Here is a 12,298-nt window from a genome sequence, read left to right as displayed (position 1 = left end):
AAATAAGTGCTATATAATACAATACAATAGAAAACCGAATGCAAGAGTGCAACCCCAGTGGTCACTACCCATCCGGCTTCTGTGTGGAGATCTGTGCCCTGGATGTAGATGCTCACGTCACGCTCTGGCCAGAGGTTATAAATAAAAGGGTCGCACACCTCACGGGGTCTCCCACCCATACCAGTGACACTGTGTGCATGTATGATTGCTGGCAACTTGCCAGGCCTGGTCCTCATGTACAGTCGGGGCACACTCCGTACCATCGAGGGCCCTGGCACACTTCATACAATTCAAATTTGATAAACATACAAATATTCAAATACAAGGAGTGATTAGTGGAGTTACTTTCTCCCGAGTCCAATTTTTAAGAAGCGCAACAGAACTTTTCAGACTCTTCCCTCCTAGGCTCACCCCAAACCTCCTTTTACTACTATGATCTCCCTAATCCCTTTCTAGAGACTCTTCCCTCCTCCATCATGCTTTTACTCATCCCAAACCTCATCTTACTACTACGATGTCCCAAATAACACTTTCTATCACGTCCTATGCTTGATCTCATCCTCGTCGCTAATTGTAGAGTTGAAAGATACACGAATGCAGCAGAATTCCTTGTAGAAGTAAGGTTTATTCAGCAACAGGTGAGCGCCAGGGAAATAGGTATAAAACGATCTCCAGTCAGTACAAGAATGCTCCTATCTAGAATCCTACTCATGACATACACACATTCTACAAGCTCGAGCTACTTAAAGGTAAACAGCATAAGCAACACTACAGGATTGTCGAAGAGATTACGAACCAGCAGCACCGTCCCCGTTCATAGGAGTCTTCTTGATATTGAGATGAATCAGGTTAGCCAAAGCAAGGAACAAGTAAAGTCAAGCCATTCAACAAAGTCAGGGAACCCGGTAGTTCGTCATTGACCAAAAGCAAATTCTTTCATAGACACAGGCACAGCATTTGCAACAAGTGACAACTGGCATATGGTTCACTAGCGAATCAAAAAACACTTTACAGTGTGCGACACCCACTAGCCAATTATAGCGAGGAATTAGTTAGCCAATCTAGAAGCAAGAGTTCTCCCGCCGTCCAATCCCAGGTTATCACGCATTCCAAACCACTGCAACGCTGTTATTTCTCGGTTTACTGAAGGGTGCAGTCTCACCGGTGTGTACCTTTCGGCTTGGGGACGTCATATGCGGAAGTTCGAGTTTGTCTAGTTTAGTTGTTAGGAGAGTCGGTGACGTTGTCTTGGGCGGAAGTTTTCGAGAGGAGGCTGTAGCTGTCTGTTTTTCAGAAAATGGGAGGCTCGGCTAGTCTCTTGTCCAAGGAGTTACTCTCAGAGTACCAGGTACGGTATTGGGAAAATTACTCAAGTAAAGTTTAATCTATCCTCGCATGAAAGTGATACCCTTTCACATATATTGTTTTCGTATGTAGGTCATTTTGTTTACGTGTGACTTATTGCCACTGTTTTGAAGTTATGCTGTAACTTTTTGCATGCCACTTGTTACCACTGCTTCACTGATGATTATTCTATTCACGCAAGAATGAAACGCCGAATTGATATAAGCAAAATGCGAACTTGCGACCTTTGGCTGCTCTTAGTTTGCCATACTATGGACTTTAGATACTGCGATATGTTATTTTCCATATCTGCGTGCCAAATGTTTATCATAAATGCTTAACGTGTCTGCTGCTGAGTACTGCATCTAACCCCAAAGTCACACGTTTGAATGCCAGCAAGACAGCACAGGTAGTTTTAGTCCTGTGCTGCTAGATTACGCAGTCTTTGATATGCTTCAGCTGCCACAGGAACACGAGAAGTGCAGTGTGTACTAGCCAGGTCTTCGGCAAATGCTTTGCAGGACAATGAACCAGTATCTTGAAGGGCTGTTATCATAATTACAACCAGCAACAAAATGTCCGGTTACTTACCAGTAAATCTCATAATCCTAAATCCGATCCTCCGTCAGTCGATGAGGGGATTGTGGAAGACGCGCTGATCGTGACGCGCGCAGTCCCCTTGACAGTCAGCGCATGCAGTGGAACAGCGAGCGCTTTTGAAAAGATGCAGGTAGGCGAGTGACGGTTGCTCTGTGATGGCGCTGAGTATAAGCTTGTAGCCAATTATTATTTAGATAAAGCGCTGTCGTAGTTGACGATTTCCATGCAAAGGGAGAGGAAATAAAAATTTTCACTTACGAAGTTTCCGTTTGGTACGCTATCTTCTTTTCTTCCCGCTTGTAAGGAATAGACATTTTTTCCATGAAGTCCTTATAAATAGTCTGTAAGGATAAACGCCAGTTTCCCTCGTCGCCAATTTGAAGTGATGTTGAAGACTGTGAAGTTTGTGGAACAAGTATATTTATTTAGATAATTATATATATAACAGGTGAGAGCCAGGGAAGCGACGTCCTTCTCCAACCGGCTCGGTAACATCAATGTTCCACATGGAACTGTTATACAACGCTCTATATTCTAAGCACGAGCATTAAAGAGATAAGAACACAACACAATACTCTTTAGCTAGTCTAGACGTAAATTGGACACCATTGTCCGATAGCACACAGGCTGGTAAACCTTCTGCCATAAAAATTTTGTCCAAAAATTTTAGTACTGTTGGAGTGTCAACTCTTTCCACAATTTTGACAATGGGCCACTTGGAAAAAAGGTCAATAGCCACCAAACCATAATCCCTAGAATCACCTACAGGTCCAAAAATATCCACTGCGATGGTGTCCCACGGAAAGTTGGGAATTAAACCATCACTCATCTTGGGCTTAAAGGTCCTTAGAGTTTTGTCAGCAGACATGCAAACCGTACACTTTCTAACAAACTCCTCAACTTCCCCGTCAACTCCTGGCCACCAGAACATACCTTTGACAATAGACTTGGTTCTCATAATCCCAAAATGTCCCTCATGGCACAATTGCAGAATCTTTTTCCTTAAGGACACAGGTGGGACAATCCTATCACCTCTAAACAACATATCATTTTCAGATGACAACTCCGTACGGATTTGCCAAAAAGCATCCAAACCAGGAATATTCCTCACTTTGGGCCAGCCCTTACAAATATACTCTAAAACACTTCCCAATACAGAATCCTTACTCTGTTCGGTTAACCATTCTGTTTTACTTATCGCAGGCTCACCACAATCGTGTATCAAAGCCACACAGTATTCGCTCCAGGGGTCATCCTCACATTCTTCCAAAGGGGGTGGAAGTCTTGACAGACAATCAGCAATTCGGTTGTCCCTACCCGGTAGATAGACCATATTGTAGATATATTCCTTCATCCGCATAGATAGTCTAGCTAACCTTGCGGACGCACCTGAGATGCCATCGCATGACAAAATGCGGATCAATGGTTTATGGTCTGTACGAATGGTCACAGGTTTGCCCCAAACAAATGCACGGAAATGCTCCAACGCCCATGCACACGCTAGGGCCTCCCTCTCGATGATAGGGTATCTACTTTCAGCAGGGGAAAGGGCCCTAGAAGCAAAAAGAATTACTTTTTCTTTACCACAGTCATCATACTGAGATAACACAGCTCCCAAACCCTTATCACTTGCGTCAGTTGTGAGCAAACAGTCAGCATTAGGGTCAAAACTGGCAAGAGCATTTACCTTTTGCAACTCCTTTTTGATCAAATTAAATTCTTCCTCACACAAATCACTCCAAAAGAACTTAGAGTTCTTCTTCAGCAATGCACGCATATTGTGAACTTTTGCTGCAAAATTTCTTATGAATTTGGCACAGTATTCAGCCATTCCGAGAAAAGCTCTCACTTCATCTTTCGATATAGGCGCTGAGAACTTAACAATATTCTCCACCAAGGTAGGCTTGGGTTGGACACCTTCCTCACTTATGACATGCCCCAAGTATGAAACACTTCTTTGGCTGAATTTGCACTTTGACAACTCTACAGTCAGACCAGCTGACTGTAAGGTTTCTAAAACTTGTTTCAATTTGGAATCATGACTTTCCTTGTCTTTAGCTGCCACAAGAATATCATCTTGAAAAAATGAGACATTTTCCATGTCTCCAAACAGTCTATGCATCAGCCGCTGAAATACAGCAGCGGCTGAGGCCAAACCAAAAGGCATACGCCTGAACTGATAACAACCAAACGGTGTTATAAACGCCGTGAGGTTCTTAGAGTTCGGATCCAACATTACCTGATGGTAGGCGGCAGAAAGATCCACCGTGGAGAACCATGTAGCTCCTTTAAGGGAAGAAACCATTTCATTTATTCTAGGAAGGGGAAACTTTTCCACGACGATGTTATTGTTTAAATGGCGCAAATCGATGCATAGACGGATTTTTCCGTTGGGTTTCCGGGCAACCACAATCGGAGAAATCCACTCTGATGTTTCCACTTCCTCTATAATACCTTTTGCAAGTAGACCTTGGATTTCTTTTTTTACTTCCTCCCTTATGAGAATAGGTATTGGTCTCACTTTATGAACCTTGGGTTGTGCATCAGCCTTTAAAATTATTTTATGTTCAAACCCTTTTAGAACACCCAGCTTCTCATTGAAAACTTTGGGAAAACTTTCAGATAACTTTTCTTCCATTCTACTACAGTCATCTAAAATTAAAACTTTGTCTTTAGAATTAGGGTCTAGAATTATGTGTAATTTTTTCTGATCGAACCATCCTAAGACAGACGGTCCAACCTTTGCTACATACAACTTTGCTCTTGTGGACCTGCCTTTAAATACAAAGGTAAGCCACCTAAAGCCAATCATACCAATCCTGTTACCTGTAAAACTGATTGGGCAGACGTCAGATGGGTATAGTTGCTCACCAATCTTATTTACAAACTTCTTTTGCCAAACCTCCTCATTTATGATTGTATATGGGGAACCAGAGTCCGCATACACACTAATAGTTACCCCGCCCAGGGATATATCACAAATAGGTTTTCCCTTCAGTGAGTCTTCTGAAATGTTGATCACGTAGTTCCCTCTAATACTTTTGATGCAACATTCTTCCTCAGTTTCTAATTCATCCACACTCTCACATTCATCCTCATACACATATTTTACGTTAGTGCGCCTACGACACATCTTGCTGAAGTGACCTAATAGTCCACAAATGCCACATTTCTTTTTTAACGCAGGACATAGTCTACTAAATGCCAGATGTTCTTTACTGTCACATCTATAGCATCTCCTATCCTCCATGTTTTTGTTCTGGACTTTTGCCGGTTGACCAGTCCATCTCCCTTGCTGTTGTTGTTGACGAAAGTTTCTATTCGATGCTTGAATCTTACACACAGTTCCTGAGGTTTTGGAAACATCTTTCTCTGTCTCTTTTACCACTGTTGCACACCTCCCTGACATCTCTGATTTCCTCATAATGGCAACAACGTCGTCAAGAGGTGCGTCACCGTTAACCCAAAGACGATCTTGTAAGGCTGAGTTGTTATTATGCATTACCAACTGGTCCCGAATGAGATCGTCATGTAAATTTTCAAATTTACAATCTATGGCTAACTTCTTGAGATCATCCATCCACTCATCTACGGTTTCCTCTTTGGTTTGTTTTCTTTGGAAGAACTTGTGTCTTATGACTCCTATGCATACTTTAGGAGCAAAGTATTTGTCCATATTTTTTATTGCATTCTCAAATTCATCTACATTAGAATCCTCGGACTTACTCATCCTTGAGAATGTTTTTAAACCTATGGGACCAAGAGAATGTAACAAAAGTCTTTTCTTTTGCTCTGCTTTCATTTTTTTGGTTTCATCAACAGCTTCCAAATAATTAATGAAATATTCCTTCCATTCTATCCACTTTATAACAGGTTGGGTACCTTTAACCCAAAATGGTTCAGGAGGACTAATGGTAAAATTCTGTTGTGCCATGTCTCTGTCTCTAACCACAGTACTTGTAGTGGAATCTCCTTCTTCCATGCACTATGAAGTACTATTTAATTTAAAACGACCTTCTCCCGACTTCCTCACCTGTTATCAATTGTTCCACACCACAACAAATTATAGTAAATTCTTTCCTTATTTATATTAAAATTTCTCTTACCCTTACTGTTCTGTTGGAAATGCGTACCTCGGAATTGTAGTTATTAATATGCGTCACACGACTTTGATGCTTGAACCCGATCGAGATGATAATTGCTTCCGACCGATGTAAACAGAGGAAGCAAAATGGCCGCCACGTTGGGGTCACGTTGCGTGACCTGCGTCTGACGTCAGTCGATGAGGGGATTGTGGAAGACGCGCTGATCGTGACGCGCGCAGTCCCCTTGACAGTCAGCGCATGCAGTGGAACAGCGAGCGCTTTTGAAAAGATGCAGGTAGGCGAGTGACGGTTGCTCTGTGATGGCGCTGAGTATAAGCTTGTAGCCAATTATTATTTAGATAAAGCGCTGTCGTAGTTGACGATTTCCATGCAAAGGGAGAGGAAATAAAAATTTTCACTTACGAAGTTTCCGTTTGGTACGCTATCTTCTTTTCTTCCCGCTTGTAAGGAATAGACATTTTTTCCATGAAGTCCTTATAAATAGTCTGTAAGGATAAACGCCAGTTTCCCTCGTCGCCAATTTGAAGTGATGTTGAAGACTGTGAAGTTTGTGGAACAAGTATATTTATTTAGATAATTATATATATAACAGGTGAGAGCCAGGGAAGCGACGTCCTTCTCCAACCGGCTCGGTAACATCAATGTTCCACATGGAACTGTTATACAACGCTCTATATTCTAAGCACGAGCATTAAAGAGATAAGAACACAACACTCACAGTCACTACTTTTGAGGTGAACTTCACCTCAACCAGGAAAAAAACAGGAAGTGGTGGGGTAAACCCCACCCACCGTAGGGTAGTAAAAATACCCCTTTTACCCACATCCCTTCCCGATCATACCAAGCCACACGAAGACCAGCTGTCAGGGTGGTCATGGTGGGTTATATAATGACTGTGACGTAGCATTAGAAACCTTGTGGCCTTGATTGATTCCTCAAAAAGTGACAAAGAAATATTCAGACATTCTATAACTCTCAACCTCTGGAGATACATTTCCACTGCTCTCTTTATAGCCAACAAATGAAAAAAGCTCTTCTTTCCTGGCAAAGAAAACCGGAATCAACACCTGTTGTTCCCTATGTATCTTGGATGCCACCTTTGGTATGAAAGCCTGATTATGATTCAACAGTAGTCCATCTTCCAAAATCTTCAAGAAAGGAGGTTTGCATAACAGTACACTAAGCTCCACAATCCTCCTAGCCGAGGTAATAACCCTAGCAATGCAATTTTAAAAGATAAATATCTTTAGTCAACAGAAAAAAGAGGTTCAAAGACAAATCCCAGGGAGGGACCCTTGAGATAGCAAATCTCTTTAACAATCTGATAACCTAATCAGTCATTATTGGGACCAAGGCTCCATAAGGGCCCATATTGCAGCCCCCTGGCTTTTTAGCATAGTCACCTCCAACTTGTTTTGAAATCCATCTAGGACAGGGGTGCCCAAACCTGTCCTGGCGGGCCGTATCCATGCCAGATTTTTGGGATATCCCCATCTGGTGATCACGGTTCGATCCCCGGCGCCGGCGGCAGATCAGAGTGCCCAGGACGGGGTCCATGTGACCCGGGCAGTCCTATCCCCTGGGTGTACGTGGTTGTCCGACATGTCGGTCGTATTTGCTTTAACGTACCGGATCGGAATCGGCCCCCATAAAATCGTACGTAAAGTATATAGCAAATCAACCTGAAATCTGCTGGGTCAGAAAGGGCTCGATTCCGATCCGTGTCGGAAGGTTAGGAGTCCGTACGAATTTGTCGGGACGGCATGGCAGAGTGCCCGGGATGGGCTCCATGGCTCTTGGGCAGTCGTCCCCCGGGCGTCCGGGGCTCCATCCAGGCCGACGGCATGGCAGAGTGCCCGGGACGCGCTCCATGCATCCCGGGCATTCGTCCCCCGGGCGTCCGGGGCTCCATCCAGGCCGGCGGCAAGGCAGTGTGCCCGGGTCGGGCTCCATGCGTCCCGGGCATTCGTCCCCCGGGCGCCTGAAACTGCTGGGTCAGAGAGGGCTCGATTCCGATCCGTGTCGTAAGGTTAGGAGTCCGTACGAATTTGTCGGAACGGCATGGCAGAGTGCCCGGGACGGGCTCCATGCGTCCCGGGCATTCGTCCCCCGGGCGTCCGGGGCTACATCCAGGCTGACGGTATGGCAGAGTGCCCGGATGGTTTTCACGGTGGTCCTCCCCTGGGTGTCAGGGGGCTCCTGGCCGACGGCATGGAAAAGTACCCAGGACGGGCTCCATGCGTCCCGGGCATTTGTCCCCCGGGCGTCCGGGGCTCCATCCAGGCCGACGGCATGGCAGAGTGCCCGGGTCGGGCTCCATGGTTTCCAGGGTGGTCCTCCCCAGGGTGTCGGGGCGCTCCATGCCGAAGGCATGGAAAAGTGCCCAGGACGGGCTCCATGCGTCCCGGGCATTTGTCCCCCGGGCGTCCGGGGCTCCATCCAGGCCGACGGCATGGCAGAGTGCCCGGGTCGGGCTCCATGGCTTTCACGGTGGTCCTCCCCTGGGTGTCTGGGGGCTCCAGGCCGAAGGCATGGAAAAGTTCCCAGGATGGGCTCCATGCATCCCGGGCACGGGCACGGGGACGGGTACAGGGTCGGGAGAGTCCAGGCGGCTTCACTTCCGTGTCCAGCCATCTGATCGCCCAGATTCCCTCGGCCATCTGGTCGCCCGGATCCCCTCGGGCATCTGGTCGCCCGCAACGCTTTCCTATGGGGCGACCAGATGGCCGAACTTCCCTGGAAGTCCCGATGAGGTGCCATTCGCCGCCCGGATCCCAGCGAGGGCTCCAGGAGGTTGGGTACATTCGTGCCTTGGGTCCCCTCTGTCACCTCGCGTGCACAGATTACAAGAAAAGGGGGTAATTTTCCTCCGGATTACTAGGGAGAAGGGTACGCCCGGACACCCCTCCGAGGCTGGTGGTTCTCTGCCATGGGGACCAGATGGGCTATGCCTGGGCAACACCTCCCTAGGCCACCCGGGGCTTCCTTCCTGAAGGCCAACTGCATGTCAAATTGCCCAGGACGGGCTCCATGGCTCCTGGGCAGTCGTCCCCCGGGCGTCCGGGGCTCCATCCAGGCTGACGGCATTGAAAAGTGCCCAGGACGGGCTCCATGCGTCCCGGGCATTCGTCCCCTGGGCGTCCGGGGCTCCATCTAGGCTGACGGTATGGCAGAGTGCCCGGGTCGGGCTCCATGGTTTTCACGGTGGTCCTCCCCTGGGTGTCTGGGGGCTCCAGGCCGAAGGCATGGAAAAGTGCCCAGGACGGGCTCCATGCGTCCCGGGCATTCGTCCCCCGGGCGTCCGGGGCACCCATCTCCATGAGGCCAACGGCATTGGCAAAGTACCCAGGACGGGCTCCATGGGTCCCGGGCAGACCTCCCCCCGGGCGTCCGGGGCTCCCACCTCCAGGCCGACGGAATGTCAAAGTACCCAGGACGGGCTCCATGGGTCCCGGGCAGCTTCCCCCGGGGCGTCCCGGGCACCCACCTCCAGGCCGACGGCATGTCAAAGTACCCAGGACGGGCTCCACGGGTCCCGGGCATTCCTCCCCCAGGTCGTCCGGGCCCTAGAGCTCCGGTGGTCCAACCTGCGCCTGAGGCCCAGCCGGGGTCCAAGAGCCCTGCCTTGCGTGGGCAGGCAGTCAGGAACCCTACCGCGAAGGCTTGGGATGGATGGGGAGCTGGGAGTCCTTTCGATCCCGGCCCTCTGGTCGCCCGCGATGCTTTCCAATGGGGCGACCAGATGGCCGGGCTTCCCTGGAAGTCCCGATGAGGTGCCATTCGGCTCCTGGATCCCAGCTAGGGCTCCATGAGGTCGGGTTCTTTTACGCCTTGGGTCCCCTCTGTCACCTCGCGTGCACGGATTGCAAGAAAGGGGGGTAATTTCCCTCCGGATTACTAGGGGCAGGGTACGCCCGGACACCTCTCCAGGGCTGGTGGTTCTCTGCCCGGGGGACCAGATGAGATATGCCTGGGCAACACCTCCCCCGGGCGTCTGGGGGCTCCATTCTCCGGGCCAACGGCATGGCTCAATGCCCAGGACGGGCTCCACGTGTCCCGGACAGACCTCCCCTGGGCGTCCGGGGCACCCATCTCCATGAGGCCAACGGGATGGCAAAGTACCCGGGAAGGGCTCCACGGGTCCCGGGCAGCCTTCCCCCGGGCGTCCGGGGCTCCCACCTTTAGGCCGACGGCATGTCACACTGCCCAGGACGGGCTCCATGGGCCCCGGACAGACCTCCCCCGGGCGTCCGGGGCACCCATCTCCAGGAGGCCAACGGGATGGCAAAGTACCCGGGAAGGGCTCCACGGGTCCCGGGCAGCCTTCCCCCGGGCGTCCGGGGCTCCCACCTCCAGGCCGACGGCATGTCACAGTGCCCAGGACGGGACCCATGGGCCCCGGACAGCCCTCCCCCCGGGCGTTCGGGGCACATATCTCCAGGAGGCCAACGGCGTTGCAAAGTACCCGGAAAGGACTCCACGGGTACCGGGCAGTCCTCCCCCCGGGCGTCCGGGGCACCCATCTCCATGAGGCCAACGGCATTGGCAAAGTACCCGGGAGGGGCTCCACGGGTCCCGGGCAGGCCTCCCCCGGGCGTCCAGGGCACCCACCTCAAGGCCGACGGCATGTAAAAGTGCCCAGGACGGGCTCCATGGGTCCCGGGCAGCCCACCCCCGGGCATCCGGGGCACCCATCTCCAGGAGGCCAACGGCGTTGCAAAGTACCCGGGAAGGGCTCCACGGGTACCGGGCAGTCCTCCCCCGGGCGTCCGGGGGCTCCCTTCTCCAGGCCGACGGCATGGTTCAATGCCCAGGATGGGACGTCAAGTGGCCAGGACGGGCTCCATGCGTCCCGGGCATTCGTCCCGGGACGGGGACGGGGTGGGGAAGAGTCCAGGCGGCTTCACCTCCATGCCCAGCCATCTGGTCGCCCGGATTCCCTCGGCCATCTGGTCGCCCGGATCCCCTCGGGCATCTGGTCGCCCGCAACGCTTTCCTATGGGGGGGGACCACATGGCCGAACTTCCCTGGAAGTCTTAATGAGGTGCCATTCGCCTCCCGGATCCCAGCGAGGGCTCCATGAGGTCGGGTTCTTTCACGCCTTGGGTCCCCTCTGTCACCTCGCGTGCACAGATTGCAAGAAAGGGGGGTAATTTGCCTCCGGATTACTATGGGGCAGGGTATGCCCGGACACCCCTCCAGGGTTGGTGGTTCTCTGCCATGGGGACCAGATGGGATATGCCTGGGCAACACCTCCCTAGGCCACCCGGAGCTTCCTTCCTCCAGGCCAACTGCATGTCAAATTGCCCAGGACGGGCTCCATGGCTCTTGGGCAGTCGTCCCCCGGGCGTCCGGTGCTCCATCCAGGCCGACGGCATGGCAGAGTGCCCGGGACAGGCTCCAGGCGTCCCGGGCCTTCGCCCCCCCCCGGGCGTCCGGGGCTCCATCCAGGCTGACGGCATGGCAGAGTGCCCAGGACGGGCTCCACGGGCCCCGGTCATCCGGGGCACCCTTCCCCGGGCCAGCGGCATGTCAGAGTGCCCAGGACCAGTTCCACGGGTCCCGGGCAGTCCTCCCCCGGGCGTCCGGGGCTCCCTTCCCCGGGCCAAAGCATTTCAGAGTGCCCAGGACGGGCTCCACGGGTTCCGGGCGTCCAGGTCTCCCTTCCCCGGGCCAACGGCTTGTCAGAGTGCCCAGGACGGGCTCCACGGGCCCCGGGCGTCCGGGGCACCCTTCCCCGGGCCAGCGGCATGTCAGAGTGCCCAGGACGAGTTCCACGGGTCCCGGGCAGTCCTCCCCCCCGGGTGTCCGGGGCTCCCTTCCCCGGGCCAAAGCATTTCAGAGTGCCCAGGACGGGCTCCACGGGTCCCGGACGTCCGGGGCTCCCTTCCCCGGGCCAACGGCATACAGGAGTGCCCAGGACGGGCTCCACGGGTCCCGGACGTCCGGGGCTCCCTTCCCCGGGCCAACGGCATACAGGAGTGCCCAGGACGGGCTCCACAGGTCCCGGTCGTCTGGGGCTCCCTTCCCCGGGCCAACGGCTTGTCAGAGTGCCAAGGACGGGCTCCACGGGTCCCGGTCGTCTGGGGTCCCTCCCCTGGGCCAACAGCAGGTCAGAGTGCCCAGGACGGGCTCCACGGGTCCCGGACGGGGTCTGGAGGGACCGGGGAGGCGTCCCATGCGCCTCCGGGCTTGGGAGCCCCGGCTGGGTCCAGGGGCCCGGGCGGGCCCCGGGTCGGGTGCTCCGG

General features: G+C 52.3%; 2 protein-coding genes across 2 annotated transcripts in view; one reads left to right on the top strand and one right to left on the bottom strand.

Moving 5' to 3' along the window:
* GDPGP1 (GDP-D-glucose phosphorylase 1) overlaps positions 1-966 on the bottom strand; it is a 33,377-nt gene extending 32,411 nt beyond the window's left edge. The window contains exon 1 of the mRNA XM_078683249.1: positions 797-966. The gene's annotated coding sequence lies outside the window, so the exon portion shown is untranslated. The remainder of the gene's footprint in view (positions 1-796) is intronic.
* Positions 967-1,088: 122 nt separating this feature from the next.
* The window catches only part of CIB1 (calcium and integrin binding 1), a 143,331-nt gene continuing 132,121 nt past the window's right edge, over positions 1,089-12,298 (top strand). Inside the window, exon 1 of the mRNA XM_078683248.1 lies at positions 1,089-1,348. Coding sequence (XP_078539374.1) covers positions 1,298-1,348 — 51 coding nt within the window. The 5' untranslated portion in view covers positions 1,089-1,297. The remainder of the gene's footprint in view (positions 1,349-12,298) is intronic.

This window comes from Lissotriton helveticus, chromosome 3_1, assembly GCF_964261635.1.
Source record: "Lissotriton helveticus chromosome 3_1, aLisHel1.1, whole genome shotgun sequence".
NCBI lineage: Eukaryota > Metazoa > Chordata > Amphibia > Caudata > Salamandridae > Lissotriton > Lissotriton helveticus.
Note: the sequence above shows the minus strand (reverse complement) of the source record. Positions and strands in the feature narration are given on the sequence as shown.